Source organism: Canis lupus, chromosome 36, assembly GCF_011100685.1.
Source record: "Canis lupus familiaris isolate Mischka breed German Shepherd chromosome 36, alternate assembly UU_Cfam_GSD_1.0, whole genome shotgun sequence".
Lineage (NCBI taxonomy): Eukaryota > Metazoa > Chordata > Mammalia > Carnivora > Canidae > Canis > Canis lupus.
The window spans coordinates 29,767,077-29,781,269 of record NC_049257.1 but is presented as its reverse complement, the minus strand read 5'-3'; the positions used below and the strand labels follow the sequence as shown (position 1 = coordinate 29,781,269).

General features: G+C 39.4%; 1 protein-coding gene across 3 annotated transcripts in view; it reads left to right on the top strand.

The window, feature by feature from the left end:
- Positions 1-14,193, top strand: part of CALCRL (calcitonin receptor like receptor) — a 100,196-nt gene that overhangs the window by 50,606 nt on the left and 35,397 nt on the right. For all 3 annotated transcript variants that reach the window (XM_038585064.1, XM_038585067.1, XM_038585066.1), the window contains 7 exons: positions 5,896-5,986; positions 6,160-6,248; positions 7,300-7,392; positions 9,638-9,773; positions 12,261-12,371; positions 12,465-12,577; positions 13,995-14,086. In XM_038585064.1, the coding sequence (XP_038440992.1) occupies positions 7,342-7,392; positions 9,638-9,773; positions 12,261-12,371; positions 12,465-12,577; positions 13,995-14,086 (503 nt within the window). In that variant the 5' untranslated portion in view covers positions 5,896-5,986; positions 6,160-6,248; positions 7,300-7,341. The remainder of the gene's footprint in view (positions 1-5,895; positions 5,987-6,159; positions 6,249-7,299; positions 7,393-9,637; positions 9,774-12,260; positions 12,372-12,464; positions 12,578-13,994; positions 14,087-14,193) is intronic.

Sequence of the window (14,193 nt, the reverse complement as noted above, 5' to 3'; positions counted from 1 at the left end):
GTGGCGTGAGGACTGGAGGCTGAAGCCCTGCCCTGTGATGCCAGCACGCCTCTTTTAATAAGTCTGCAGTGCAAAGAAGGAAGCCCAAGATTAAGTCCTCATTTTCTCGTTGGGTGCGCCACGCAGGAAAGAGTTGAAATGAGTTTCTTAAAATCAGCTAACGATTCAGGAACAGATAGAAGCAATTCTGCTGCTGAGGCGAGGGCCTTGCACCATGCGGCATGCGTTGCCCAGTTTTGGGGGGAATGATGACCGGCCAGCAGTGAAGCAGGAAGTCACCCCTTAACATTTGATGGGAAAATATGATTTTTGATCAGATGGAGACCTGCAGTCACGGTCCTGTTACGGCTGTAGAGGACCGCCGGGCGTTTGGTAGCTTCAGACAGCACTCCTTCCCCGTGTCACAGAGGTCAGGAGCCCCGGGGGCACGGCCAGTGTCTCCAGTTCAAGTCTTACAAGGGAAAAATCAAAGAACTGTCTTGTGGAGGCTCTGGGAGAGACTGTCGCTCCCGATGCATTCAGGCTGTTGGCACATGAGGTCCTTGAGGTCGTAGAGCGGGGTCTCCGGTTCTTGGCTGGCTGTTCATCTGGGGGCCACTCCTCCAGGCTCCTTCGGGTCCTTGCACATGGGTTCCCTGGCAAAGCCGCCAACGGGGCCACATCTCTCATTTCCTCTTCTGTTGCGTGTCCGTGGCTGACTACTCGACCTTACGCTTCCCCTCGGAAGGCCTCAGAGGAGGAGTCCAGCCCACCAGGACACCTCGTGGTGACCTAGACACTCTTACTATTATAAGGCCCACACCCTTACAACATCACATTCCGGGTATTAGGGAATGGAAATACCTGGAAGCTTATGATTCTGGCTCCCTCGGGATTCTCCTGGCGGTACCACCGGTTCTCAATGCGAGCTGCATACCGGGGTCACTTCGCAACCTGAAAACACGCTTATCCCAAGGCCCCATCAAGACGCACTGAATCCAGTCAATGACTTTTTCTTAAGGTGTCAGAAAATGTGTGCCTCATGGGGCCAGGAGCACCCCAAACTCCAGCTTCTTCAACTCGATTACCTTCGTATTGTACGGAATCCTTTCAAAACACCCCATGTAGACCTCCTCGGCACGCCTAGGGTTTGGAGCTACAGGGTCGGAGCAAATGCGTGTCCTACTCTGACTGTGCTCTCCATCTAGTGGCATAAACAGACACAAAAAGGAATCACAATATTACAGGCTATGTTTGAAAAATAGTTATCTGAGCACTTGGCAGCTCTGCGACGTGCATTGTGTGGGGGGTCGTGGCAGTCCGTTTTGCTGGATTTAGACCTGATAGATTTTTTGAGTAAGGTCTACCTCCAACGTGGGGCTCAGACTCACGACTTCAAGATCAAAAGTCACATGCTCCTTGGACTGAGCCCGCCAGTCTCCTTTGTAGTTACTTTTAAAACAGTCTTGCAGGGGTGCAGCTGGGTGGCTCCATCCGCCAAGTGATCCACTCCTGATTTCAGCTCAGGTCGCGGCCTCGGGGTCCTGGGATCTGGCCCTGGGTCAGGCTCTGCACTCAGTGGAGAGTGTGCTTGATGATTCTCCTTCTCTCTCCCCCTCCCTCAAATCAATCAACCAAATTTTTTTTTTAAGATTTTATTTACTTATTTATGAGAGTCACACAGAGAGAGAGAGAGAAAGAGGCAGAGACCCAGGCAGAGGGAGAAGCAGGCTCCATGCAGGGAGCCTGATGTGGGACTCGAACCCGGGACTCCAGGATCACGTCCTGGGCCAAAGGCAGGCGCTCAACCGCTGAGCCACCCAGCGATCCCCTCAATCAACCAATCTTAAAAAAAAAAAAAAAAAAAGAATAGCCTAGTCTGGCAGGACCAAGAGCCAGGGGCGTGTGAGCGGGTCCAGGATTCAGCACGGTCCAAGGAGGCTGCTGTATTTACATTCTGCTTCCCAAAATTTAAAAGGCCTGAATTTCCTTGAAGTCTCACCAAAAACGCAGAGTCCCAGTTCTCCCAAAGGTTCTAATTCAGAGGGTCTGTGGTGCGGCCTTGACATTCTCACGCGTCCAGCGGGTTCCGGGAGTGATTCTGATGCAGGTGAGGCAAGAATCCACAGTTTGAGGAACAGTGGTTTATGCTACATCAGCGACTTGGTGGTTCCCATTCATTCAATCGTCTAAAAAATCATGGAAGCCGCAAGAGATATTGTTTTTTGTTTTGTTTTGTTTTTTGTTTTTGTTTTTGTTTTTGTTTTTTTTTAAGCCCTTGTCTTTGAGTCTCTTACGTGAGTATCAGATGCTGAGGAAGAAGTCCTCGTCTCTGAGTTGTCTTACTGCTTCATGGATTGAAAGTGTTAAGGACATTCCAGACCGAGATGGGGGTGGGGAGTTAAGACCTTATACTGGCATTTATTTCTTAAAGATTTTATTGGAAGTAAAGACAGTAATTTGCTAAAATAATTCCAGCAGAAAGACAGGTTTTGCCAAAAAAATAAGCACTGAAGGGAAAATAAAAGGTAACCAGGATCTGGTACTTGGATATGGTGAGTCAGTGGCGCCTTCTTCGGCCGAAGGAGCTTCCATCTGCCATCCACGCGGGGCCCCGGGCTTGGGGGGGCGGCCCATTCCCCATTTTGATTGAGAAATGTCACCAGTGAATGTGCCCTCAGGAAAGGCGTGTGCTAATAGGAGACCTGTCCCTGTGCCCACGCGAGGCTGAGGACACTTGATGGTAAACGAGGGGGTGCGGGAAATGCCTCTGCTCGCCCACCTTCCAGTGACGGGATGGATCGAAGGAGAGGGCGTGGCGTGGGGGGCATAGAAATCCAAGGTATTCTGGAAATGGAGGAATGGAAGTTAAAAAGTTGGGTTTTTTTTCTTAACCTTGGAAGTGAACATATCCTTTTAGTATCGGGGTTAGGCAACTCAGCTAAACATAAGAATTGGTAAGAGAAAAACACATTGATGAAAAGCGTATTTAAGAATGATACGATTTTGAGAAAATGAAAAGCAGGTTTGCAAGGCACTGCTATGCATTTACAGGATTTAGGCTTTTGTGTTCTGATAACTTGGTATTGATTAAGTCACCCTGATTTAAAACTTTCTTATGTAGAATAAAACCTGATTTTACACTGAAGTAAGCAAGAAAAGATTGGTTAAAAGTTTTAGACTTGAGGGACGCCTGGGGGGCTCCGCGGTGGAGCGTCTGCCTTTGGCTCAGGGCGTGACCCCGGGGCCCTGGGATCGAGTCCCACATCGGGCTCCCCGCATAGAGTCTGCTTCTCCCTCTGCCTGTGTCTCTGCTTCCTTCTGGGTCTCTCACGAATAAATAAATAAAATCTTAAAAAATAAATAAATCAAAGTTCTGGACTTGGAAATGTAGGCCCATGAAAATGTCTTGTGGTACAGATCAATGGTAATTTTAGGAAATGAAACCCGAATGAGATCACATAAAAGTCCTGAGTAACTAGGAAACTATATTTCAAAAGTTCTTTGAGGTTTTACGACATTCTTCAAAGTTCTTACTGTGATGAAATAAGTCATTTTTGCTTTATGTTGGCGATGCTTTGGACAAGAAGAATGAAGACTCTTTAGAAATAAGCTACTTTTTTATTCCACGTGTATAGTAAAGAACATTATTTTGCTTCTCATTATAGAACCAAAGCTTCCAGTTTGTTCGGTTTTGAGAAGTGAAAATAAAACAGAGCTGATAGGACCCGTGAGGCTGGCAGTTAGAGAAAGTGCCCGTACCTACTATTAGGATGCTGTGATCACAAATTCACTTAAGAGTTTAAATGAGAGCTTTCTTGGTTTTGAATAAGTCCTTTTCCTCCTAAACAAATCCGAGGACACTTGGAAAGGCCCACTGGTGGATCTGGTCATCTATCTTGACCCCTGGTTGCCTCACCTCTCGGTAGAGCTGCCTGGGACCACAGTACGCACAAGGCCACAGCAGCTCAGCTGTCAGTAGAGGATTTAACAAGACCTGAGATTTGCAATGATTTGCTGAAGAGCTTCGGTCAGTTACCATCAAACGTATCTTAGCAAAGATAAATTTGGAAAGAGCCAAACATGGAAGAGAGAAGGACTTGCTCAGCGAACATACTAGAAGCACGCAGAGAACCAGGGAGGCAAGCTGAGGAGCACGACCCAACATACTCTGGTGACCATCGTGGCCTCGCATCCACCGCCAGGAGCCTCGGCCCCACCTGACCTTCGGGTCCATCCTCAGGGGTCTTACCCATGTGCTCAGCGCGGGCCTTGGTTACCGAGTGTTAGGCCGCGTGGAGAGTAGGGGCCCCTCTGGGTTGGAAAGACTGAAAGACTGCCACCCAGACGTGCTGCTGCACCTGACAGGACCAGGGGCCACGGAGCAGGCCCTGGGTGAGGAGCTTTACGAGTCTGCACGGCCGGAAATGACCCTGTCACTAACAACAGGCTTCCCAGGTCACTACGCAATCGGGTGAGGAAGGAGGCTATGAAAGCGGAATTGTTTGCATTGGTAAATAATGTCTGAAATGAACGAGGTCTTCTTAAATTGTTGGTGCCAGGATAATCTAGTAAACGCGAAGAGGTGCCTCACTGACATACTTTTTGGACATCTGATTCTGAAGCCTATTGGATAAGCAACATAAAGAGCTGCTGGTGTCGGGTGAAATGTTTTTCAAATACATTGGGTTTGGGCAAAACCCCAAGTGTGTTTGTGAAGCACTTTTCCCTCCAATTTTTGTGCCAGGCATAGAGTACAGTTAATTTAATCCCGACCCATGTGTAAATCGTCAAAGCATTATTTCATTAAAAAAAAAAAAACTTGATTTCCAAATAGAATGATATTTCTTTTCATTCTTGTTCACAGACTTCTGGATTCCATATAGTGAGCACACAGAAATGGGAACTACCAGTGCTTTAAGTCTGGTTTAACGTTTATAAAGACTTCCAAAGTCAGTAAACTACTGTTTGTTCAATATCCAAACAGCCACAGAACTTAAAAAACCTAGTTTTCAGGACGTTATTTTTTAAGAAAGTGAAAATGCTGGGGATCCCTGGGTGGCGCAGTGGTTTAGTGCCTGCCTTTGGCCCAGGGCGCGATCCTGGAGACCCGGGATCGAATCCCACGTCGGGCTCCTGGTGCATAGAGCCTGCTTCTCCCTCTGCCTGTGTCTCTGCCTCTCTCTCTCTCTCTCTGTGACTATCACAAATAAATAAAAATTAAAAAAAAAAAAAAAAAAAAAAAAAAAAAAAAAAAAAAAAAAAAAAGAAAGTGAAAATGCTGATATGAGAACTTGATTTCCCGATTTCCATTGTCAGTATAGATTTCAAAACTATCAAGAGCCTTCCAATAGAAGAAATGGCAGTTTTAATAGTTATGCTTATTTTTCTTGAGTGTAAATTTAAAATCCTAAAGCAGCATACTGGTTTAGTTTTTTCATTCATTTCCTCATGCATTTACACAGCAAATGTAAATTAACTGCCAGTCCCCAAAGATACATGGATCAATCAGATGTCGTTTCTGGCTTCCAGAGACCATACCGGCAAGGGAAATGGATGTATGTAACTAGGACTAATAACACATTCCAAGGAGTCATTAAAGAAAGTCATTCAAAGGAAAACTGTAGTGTAATTCAAAATTTCACTATCTTAACCATCGCAGACGAATGGAAATTAATGTAAATTTCTCCATATAATGGAAAACAACAAATATTTGTAAAAAAACCCCAAATATATTATAAGCCAGAGATTTTTAAAAATTGGAATAGCTTAATAAAAATACTTTAATATTTAATAAAAATACTTTAATAATAATAGCGGTATTTTCTTTGAAAATCTTAATTTTCATGGAAATCATGGAAATTTTGTTGGCTCATTGAAATGACATTAAATTATTACATCAATCAATTATTTTAGGTCATGACCCTTGGATTGAAGAAATTCTTCAAGACAATGTCCAATATGATCCGAGGGAAAATGTGATTTGAGTCTGGAGACAATTGTGTATGTAAGTATTGGAAAATTAGATTTTCTCATAGTAAAATGTAATAAAACCTAAGATATCAACTCATTAATTATTAAATTGCAAAAAACTTTAATTCATTGTTTTCCTTCTGCTTCTGTTTTTAATATCTAAAATTAATACAATGCCTCCTGAATTTTTGGTTATTTTTTTTCAAGATCAACTAATAATAAAAGCTCAGCATAATTGATAGAAGACAAACATTATCGTGAAGATTGCTACAGTTAAAAGGAAACGCTGTGTCTAGGTGAGTCATTGGTGAGGGCAAGCAATGACACAGACTCTATGTTCTAGAAATTGGTGTGCTCTCATTGCATGTGATAATACAGATGATAAGTATAATATGTGGGAACGGTTTTTGTAATTCTTACTCGAACATTGGCCGTATATTAAGAATCATGACCAGTTTCTTAATAAAATTAAATCTAAGTTCATCGTTATCTGGCAAATAGCTATTACCTGGATTTTTAAAATCTCCCTTGCCTTGAAAAATACTTCTTATACATTCAGTTTAATATTATATTATGACTATATCATGATAATTTCTATCTCATAAAAATACTGTCAAAGTAGGCTGCTCATGGGCCTTGTGGGGAGTAAGCAATCCCACCAGTGTTTGTCTCTAAGAATTGAGAAGTTAGGGGTATTGCTTTAGAGCCATTTTCATGAGCTCAGAATTATATCTACCGTTAGAAATATTTAACAGAAATACTTAATGTGGTATTGTCCACTTCCTGTAACCTCATTTTAATAACATAGATGACTTGGGGAATCTTTTATTTCCTGATTAAATGATGAATTTCTATCAAGTTATAAGGGCCATTTTTATGACATATGGTTGTTGATTCTCAAGAAATTGGCCTGAGAAGAATTTTCCCCCATAAATTATTGATGAATCAGAAAGTTAAAAATGAGATTAATATTGATAGAAAATAAAGGTGAGCTTTATGGTAAAACACGTTTTCAAAATTTGTGCTTTTATGTTCTGTTTGTGACACTCTTTATTTTGATACTTTAATCATTTTATTCCAATTTTGGTAAAGGCAAGGAAAGTAAGATGTTTTATAATTACTTAGAAATTCATAGGTAAGAAGCTTTCCTGTTTGTAAGACTAGAATGTCTTTAGGTTCTTTAATACTTTAAGCCATAATGTTCTTAACATTTGAAATACAGAAAACTATTAATCAAATTCTTCAAGCAAAACTATTGCATAGTTTAAAAAAATTTACCTTGGAGTACCTACCATCTGTGTCTATTTCATAAATATTAATTATATATTTTTTTTGTTTCATTTGCAGTTTGTTTTATATTATATAGCTTATTTCTTTTTGGCTTCAAAGATGGAGAAAAAGCGTTTCCTGCATTTCCTGTTAATCTTGCCTTTTTTTATGGTAAGCATAAATTCCTGCAACTCCCTATTTACGGTTATTGGTTTTAACTTCCAATATGCCAATATTCCAATATTAAGAAGGGTTACGAACAACAGAATAACATGCAGTTATTCGATGCATAAATATAAGCACATTTTTAATCAACAAAGCAATACTTTATTCTCTTGCAGTGCACACTTCCAGGTTTTAATTCGGCAGTGGCGGTGGGGGTGGGATGTCAGAGTGAGGACGGTCAATGATAAAATGTCAAAGACATCAGAGGAAGGTAATTATCAGAGCGATTGAAATAAAAATGAAATGCTCTGTGGTGTCGTTGTACATGGTACATAGACTGTTGATTCTGCATTAAATCTGTTTAAAAAGCAGGCTGCAACCTGCTGGGGTTTCTCTCACTCTGCCAATAGATGAGTCTATATTAATTGAAACCAGGCACTGTTTTTAATTTCCTTATCCATTCTTTCCAACACGTATTAAGCATCTTTTTCTGACAGGCACTGATGCTGGGTTTGGGGCAGGTGTGTGTGTGAGTGTGCACACTCCTGCACGCCCCTGCCCGCGTCTGCAGGGAATGTGAGGCCACGGCTCTAGTGGAGGGATCATATTCCTTAAACCTAGAACTTTATTTACAGAAATTTTTTTTTCACATTTTTCTCTGTCCCACGTTAAAAGAGGGACTGTCCTCTTATCTCATTACATGTATTAGGAACCGAGAGGTGTAATCCCACTTAATTCTGTGCCAGCAAATAATTTTCCTGTGGTGTTTTCAAGCGATCCCCATAAAAAGATTCAAACAAAGACACTCAAGAAAAATATAGAAAAACTAGAGGAGTAAAAAGCAAGACTACATTCCTGTCAGCATTTGTATTTGAAAACATTCTCTGGTCTCGGGCAATCCAGACGCTGCACTGCTCAGATGTTATCTTAGGTAAATAGACGAGAATTCAAGAAGCAAGACTCCTGTTTCTTCAGCTCGCTTCCTCCCCGAGTGTGCCAAAGAGCTGCACCTGCCAACTCTGCTCGCCGGCAGATAATTCCGTATCAGATTACCAATCTGATTATTGTAATTTAAGGATTGTGACCATTTTTTCTTGAATTCATTCAGACAGTACGCAAATCTGAGTTTTTAGGACGAAAAATGATACTGGTTTTATGCAATTCTACAAACTTCCTGAAAACAGGAGAAAAATATTAATTTTCCTGATGCTGTAAATTTACATTTATTGCTCGTGCAGCACAGCTGCTGCATCAATCTTTATTAGGAGATTAAAACTAATCAAAGATTAGAGTAAATGTTCAATGGTGGGCAGGTGATAGTGAAAATGAGGGTGCCATACACTGAGGGAATATTACTATTTAGAATGTATTACCTACAGATTCAGGCTAGAGAACAAGAATCAGGAATAAGGGGGCTTCCTGGGGCACCTGGGGGGCTCAGCAGTTGAGCATCTGCCTTGGGCCCAGGGTGTGACCCCGGGGTCCCGGGATTGAGTCCCGCGTTGGGCTCCCCGCATGGAGCCTGCTTCTCCCTCTGCCTGTGTCTCTGCCTCTCTCTCTCTATGTCTCTCATAAATAAAATCTTTTAAAAAAAAATCTTAAAAAAAATAAAAGAATATGGGGTCTTCATGGTACAAAACAGGAACGAAAAGTCATGAAGATATTAAAACAGAAGTGAGGCCTAAAATAGTGCTACTGAACTGGAAGATCATAAATATATACCTTGTCCAAAACGCTTACTGACGTGTGTACGATGAAAAGTCTCTTTACCAACAGCATAAATGAATATTCTCAATATTTTATCAAAATATGATGATAAAAATGGCAATGATTTTGAATATTTGCCACGTGTCCGATGCTTCCCTCCTGTTACCTCGATATAATTTTATCCCACTTTACGACAAGAAAGCAGCAGCTCAGGGGGCTCAAGGTCTTGCTCCTGTTCACAGAGCAGGTGAGAAAAGTAGAGGTGGCTCCTGCATATCGCTCTCGTGTATTCCAGAAGACTCGTCCTACAACCAGCTCCCACAGGCGTCGGGGAGCCCCTTAGAGACTGTCCTTGCCAGGGCTGCCCTGGCAGCTGCTTGGGGTCACTTGAAATTAGATGCAGTGGGGATATTTAAACCATGAAAACTGGAAAACACTCCAAATCAGGGATTCTCCTCCCAGAGCCAAGCGACCACGTAGCACATCACTGTGCTCTGATCGTCTCCCAATTCTGAAGGTTTTGTTTGTGTGTCTTATCCCTTAGATTCTCGGCGTAGCAGAATCCGAGGAGAACATTGATGACTTAATTCAGTTGGGTGTCTACACTAGAAATAAAATCATGACAGCTCAATACGAATGTTACCAAAAAATTATGCAAGACCCTATTCAACAAACAGAAGGTAAACAGGACTATTTAAGTTTAAATGCATTTGATATATTTTTAAAAGAAAACTACTGCATTACATCATTTATGAGTTTCTTAGGTCCATTAATAAAAATGGGTTAGTTGTTAGCTTTCCTGTATGTGCACATTCTTAATTATATATGAATATTTTATGTCATGATTTATCTGGCTCCTTTTAAAAAAATCTAATAAAAGGTGTGTGTAACAGGAATATTTTTAGTAACTTTTTCTATGGCACAAAGATATTTGAAATATAAAATGTGTGTCTTGAATTAAATCAGTGGCTGTTGATCTTCAGTTTATGTAATCTGTATTTCTTTTTTTTTTTTTTTTCCACAAGCTGCTGGATGGGAGTCTGCATAATAAAATTACAATTTTTTTTTTTTTTGTAACACGTGCTCTGCATAATCCATTTGTTAGCAATGCTAATGAGCCTAAGTTCTTCTGTTTCAATTAAGATATTCCTTAGACATTTTTGTAACATTACTGAGGGCCTGCTAAATGCCAGATATCTGCCTTGATTCTGACAATCCAAAGATGAGTAGCACAATCAGAGTTGCCAGATTTAACAAAAACAAAATAAAAATCACACACAAAAAGAGGCCCTGTATTTTATCTGGCAACCCTAAAGACAGGGTATAGCTTCAAAATATAAAATGCAAAACTCACAACAAAACAAAGCAAAGAGTAAAGACTTTCAATATTGCTAAATTATCGGTGGAAACAAAGATCTTAAAATTTTTGGAAAAATACTTGATGATATATAATGTTTCTTATATAAATGAAATGCTAAAAGTAAGATATTATTAATATTTGTAATTGACAAATTGAACTTGCTTGTGAGGGAAAAAAGTGTCCCACATTGGGCGACATTTAGAATTTTAAGGAACAATTCTTCTTAATGAAGAGTCTAACTGAACAATGTAATTTGCTGAACTTTGGAGAAATATTTAGATATATCCAACTAGATATTTTTATCATGAGAAATGTATTCAGTTAAAGATATCTTGGAAGTGTATCAGACAATGACAAACTATCTGATGCTGTCAATAGGGGTTAAATTATCAAGTACATGAGTTGTGTACAAATTCTCTATTAATTGATCTGGCTTCTTGCTTTATTCCATTAAAATCTAAGTGTTATAAGTTTAAAATTATTGAATTAATTTCTTCCAGGTCATGTAGATATATTGAATAGTAGAACTATCTTTATGAGATAATTTTGTGATAAAATAATTTTAGAATCACTGCATAATCAATCTTCCTGTTGGAGCTTCGTACCACACTTTGTGATTTTAAATACTCTAGAAAGTCTTCCAATAAAGAACTGTCTTTATTTTAACGTTGTGCTTCCCAAATCTTTTGACCACAGAAACTCTTAATGGAATACCTACTCCTGTCTCACTCAAATGCCATACCACACAGTGTGGAAACTTCTGGGCCTTGCGCTCTATCATACTGCCAAGGTTGTCATTAACTAAATAGAATCTTTTGGACCAGTGATAAGGACTTATTTGAAATGTTTTCTATCAGGAATTTTTCTCTGATAGTCCACAAAATGCATTTTATTTGGTAATGTATGAGGGCAGACTATTTAAATGAGTGTCTGAAAATCACAGGAGAAAAAACTGACATGGTCTGAGTTCTTTTTTTAATTAGAATTATTTATACTTTCAGGCCAATAGAATTTTTTTTTCCTACTCCCATGAAAGTTAGGTTGATTCTGAGATTGCGGCACAAATCTGTTAAAAATAACAAACATTTCATACAACAATCGGGCTTCTATTTATGAGTGCTTTGCCTGACAAGATGGAAAATTACTTTATTTGATTATAGACTGTTCTAACATTGTAACACTGGTCATTTTACTTCTCTATGCCTTTAAAAAAAACATAATTTTTTTTTCACGTAAGAAGTTCCTTCTCTTCAGGCTGGTAAACGGAAATCATAAGAATGTTAAACACTCTACTCCATTTGAGAAGGAAAGGAAAGGAAGTAAGAGCTAGAATTTGGTAGACGATTTGAAATATCTGTGAGGGCCAATGTAATGAAATAGGAAACACTGGAGTGTTTTTTTTTTTTTCCAGAAAATACTAACTCTTTGCCCTAAGAACACAGTTTCTAAGATAAAACATTTTCCAATTTCCCATATTTTAAAAGATTTTAAGTGGAGGAACACTAAGTAACTACTACCTTTCCGGTTAAGGACAACTATCAAAGACCACTTGATTTATTGAATAAATAGCTACCATTGAGAGCTGAACTTCTAAATATACTTTTATAGGTATTTCTAAATTTAATTTAGCAGTTATTCCAATAATGGCTCGGGGAAAAATTTAAATAATAGCTATAGATTTTATATGAGGTCTTCATTTTCAGTCGGTGGTCTGTATTTCATGTCAGTATTAACCCACCAGTAAGACTTTGTCTTCATGTACAACTAGAGGGACTAGTAATCGCTGTTTTCTTACTCTTCCCTTCAGGCATTTACTGCAACAGAACATGGGATGGTTGGTTATGCTGGAATGATGTTGCAGCTGGAACCGAGTCCATGCAGCACTGCCCTGATTACTTTCAGGACTTCGATCCATCAGGTAAAAGCAGAAATTTACATAGAAATCTGCTTGATATTACAGAAACCTAAGTTGACTAAATTACTGTGTCTTCTTTCCTTTTGAATTTTAAAGAAAAAGTCACAAAGATCTGTGACCAAGATGGAAACTGGTTTAGACATCCAGAAAGCAACAGAACATGGACAAATTATACCCAGTGTAACGTTAATACACACGAGAAAGTGAAGGTAGGGAATAAGTACGAACTGAAATGTAATTTACGTTGTCTGTTTAAAAAGTTAGTTGCTGATGGAGGATTGGAGAAAATTCACCTTGTGTTCCATTCTATTGTAAAGCCTTTTCATGATATACTTTGAGAAAAACAATGGAGAATAATTATTCATTTTGTCGTGACATGGAGGAAGCAATCCTGTTAGGTAATAGTGTATTTACAAGTCAATGTGTCGGTATTGGAGTTTCAAATTTCCCAAAGAAAACATGCTTTAAAAGTATGAGAAAAAGGAACACTTCCTTGGTGTTGGAATTTTGAGAACTAAGTTCAGGAGTTGTGCTCAGGCAAACAAGGTGAGCCCAACAGGGTTTGAACAGCTCCATCTGTCCCTCAACAGAAGGCTGCCTATCGACTGGCTCCTGGGTTATTCTCACTCACATTCCTACCTTTAGCCCCATCAGGGAAGTCAAGGTTAGTCACGATTTGTCACAACAGTTAAGATTGGATAGAAAGTGCCTGTATGTATTTGCACTTGGGGGACTACAGAGGCAGGTGGTCGGTGACTGAAGCCGAGTCCTGCAATCTGACTTCCTCTTCCCGCTCTTTACCACCTATGTGACCTGAGGCAAGCTAGGCCCTCTCTCTGCCTCCCTGCCCTTGTGTATAAAATGAAGATAGCAATAAACCCACCCTCTAGGTTGTCATAGGGATTGACTGAATACAAGGAAAAACCTGAGAAAACTACAGGCATATAGTAAGCATTGGCTGTCAGCTACCATTATAATTATAAATCACATACTCTTTGCTTATTCAGAGAAGGGTTTAAAGAGAATTATAAAAATATACAATAAAATAACAAGTTACAAATAGATGGAATACAGAAAAATAAAAAAAAATCAAAGAGGAAAAGTCAAAACCATGCGAAAGAATGGATTTGTATGTTCAGATCAGAGGCTCCTATAATTACTATATCGAGATTCATCTTGGGGTTTCAAATTTGTCAGAGGAAAAAGAAAAACTCAGTAGGAAGGAAAGCCTTCTCTAAAGTAAACATGCAAAAATAATTCCATAGCGTTTGATTTAATGTGCACAACGTGATAGAGTGAAAAAGGTCAATATCCTTCAAAACGTAAAATGCTAGTTTCACATATTACACAAACTAGATCAATAAAAATATTCCTTCCTATCATATGACTTCTAATTGCTTAAATAAAAAGGATATACAGTTCATAAATTTTGATGTCACTTAATGAGTTTGCATAGACACTCTTCATTCCAGATGTGTTCAAGTATCTACCACAAGCTAAATGAAATGGTAAGGCTATGAGAGAACATATTTTTAAAAATATAATTTATTCTGTTGACTCGAGCTTATACACATGGAGGATTATAGTATTGATATGAGCTTGTTTTTTTGTTCACACAAATTATAGACTGCACTGAACTTGTTCTACTTGACTATAATTGGACACGGATTATCTATTGCTTCCCTGCTTATCTCGCTTGGCATATTCTTTTATTTCAAGTAAGTACATGTAAAATATTTTTTAATTTACTAGTTGTCCCTGGTGAATGCATTGCCATGTGCATGTTTATGTCATGTGCTGATAATATATATGAAATATAGATGAT